The 1,750-nt window shown below is 60.6% G+C and overlaps 1 protein-coding gene across 1 annotated transcript in view; it reads right to left on the bottom strand.

Annotated features, from left to right (window-relative positions):
- Window positions 1-1,750, bottom strand: part of LOC101653217 (BRCA2 and CDKN1A interacting protein) — a 7,999-nt gene continuing 6,249 nt past the window's right edge. The window contains exons 6-7 of the mRNA XM_004700876.2: window positions 1,212-1,383; window positions 1-446 (exon numbers count right to left, since the gene is read on the bottom strand). Coding sequence (XP_004700933.1) covers window positions 276-446; window positions 1,212-1,383 — 343 coding nt within the window. The 3' untranslated portion in view covers window positions 1-275. The remainder of the gene's footprint in view (window positions 447-1,211; window positions 1,384-1,750) is intronic.

A 1,750-nucleotide genomic window follows, 5' to 3' on the forward strand; every position in this document is an offset into this window, starting at 1 on the left:
AAAAAAAAAGTTTTTATTGAGTTCTTGAAATGACTACCGCATGTTTTCCTTCTGATTGGAAAGGTTTTTAACCCACCATTCATAATCTGACCCAAAGGGAAAATCAAGCAAAACTGCAGGCATTCTGTAAGCGTGCCAGTCACCGGGTACAGCAGCCCGCTTCTGTAGAGGGCCTGGCACTGAATAAAGTCTCGGGTTTTCAATAGATGTCTGCTGAGTGTTCTGGTCGCTTCACGGCGACGAGCCCCCACCATCCCTCGGGTCGGCGGGCCGGGTCACAGGGAGAGGTGGTCTCTCAGTCTGCCCATGATGGCGCCCATCCTGTCGGCCGGGACCAGCATCACGGTGCGCAGCGGCTTCATCGGAACGTCGTCGAAAGACCACCTGCCCCCCAGGCGGGTGTCACTCTCCTCCAGCACCGAGTAGCTGAACTTGAGGGTGGCCTCCTAACCGAAAGACAGCCAGGGTCAACAACTCGGCTGACCAAGAGACCACAGGATTCCAGGTGGTGGAGGTGGCACGAGCAGAGCTTCAAGTAGAACACACTCAGGTGGACTCGGCTGTGCAAAGTGCCCCAGGCAGGCTCTGCCAGAAACCTGAGGGTCTCAGGGCCACGAGAGTCCCACCGAGGGGCTCATTTTCCATGCCCCCTGTGATGGACAAGTGAAGTCCAGACTGTTCAATCTAGCAAGTCTCCCTCTCCCAGCCGCTTCCAGCACCAGGCCCAGGAGGTGTGCCCAGCCACACCAACAGCTGGGTCCTGCCTGGCTGAGCAGCTCAGGGACACACCTCCATCGCAGGCTTCACTCCCTGGGAATGAAGGGCAGAGCTGGCCCTGCCCACCAGGGGCTTCATCCAGCCCACAAAACACAGACCCTCAGACACGTAGGCAGCCAGGGCCCCGGGGCTCAGGTTACACGGTGCTTTCGCGGAGGGCTAGCATGCCCAGTGGGGCAAATGACCCCTGCCAGCAGGGGGCGGGGTGGGCGAGTGACACCATGAATCCACTTCCACTCGCAACTCACAGGTGGGGTCCTCCCTGGGCCCTGTTCCCATTCCAATGAGGGGGTGGGGAGTGGGCAAGTGTTTGTTTGAGCACCTGCCATGTGCCCAACCCCATGAGCTAATCGCTGCCAGGGCCACACTCGAGGGACCGGACAGAGTGGGCGGGCACAACTTACACTTCCCACACTGAGGAACGACAGCCCCACCTCGTAGAAAAACTCCTCCTCTGCGTTGGCGAACAGGAGCTCCGCCTGCCCCTGGCTGCTCCTCTCCTTGGCCCGGGCTGTGCCCGCCTCCACAAACGTCTTGCTGATGAGAAGGTAGAAGGAGCACTTCCCGCATGGCTGATTCGTCTTGTGGGCCTCCGCCAATTCTTTCCTGCAAGGCAGACACGGCCCGTGCTGGGCGAGTGGCCTGGCCACCCGTGGGTCCTGCTGCCACGCCACGTGGGCTCCGAGCCCTGTGTGGGGGCCCCACCAGGGGCTTCATGGCGGCTTCGGCAATCCAACAGTTGTGAGAATCCAGGCTTTCAGAAGCAACGAGCATTCAAGCAACACAGCATGCGGCCACCGCCAGGGCCAGGAGCAAAGGACACCAACAGTCCCAGTCGGTCTGAACCCAATCCGGCAGAACCGAACCAGGACCGGCTCGGAAGCAGCCTGCGGTGGGTGGCCCTGTGCACCGCACACCGTGGACAGCCGTGCACACTCCGAGCGGCCTGAAGCAACAGCGCCGGTACACAAAG

Source organism: Echinops telfairi, unplaced genomic scaffold, assembly GCF_000313985.2.
Source record: "Echinops telfairi isolate 266 unplaced genomic scaffold, ASM31398v2 ScPeMD7_70;HRSCAF=299, whole genome shotgun sequence".
Taxonomy (NCBI): domain Eukaryota; kingdom Metazoa; phylum Chordata; class Mammalia; order Afrosoricida; family Tenrecidae; genus Echinops; species Echinops telfairi.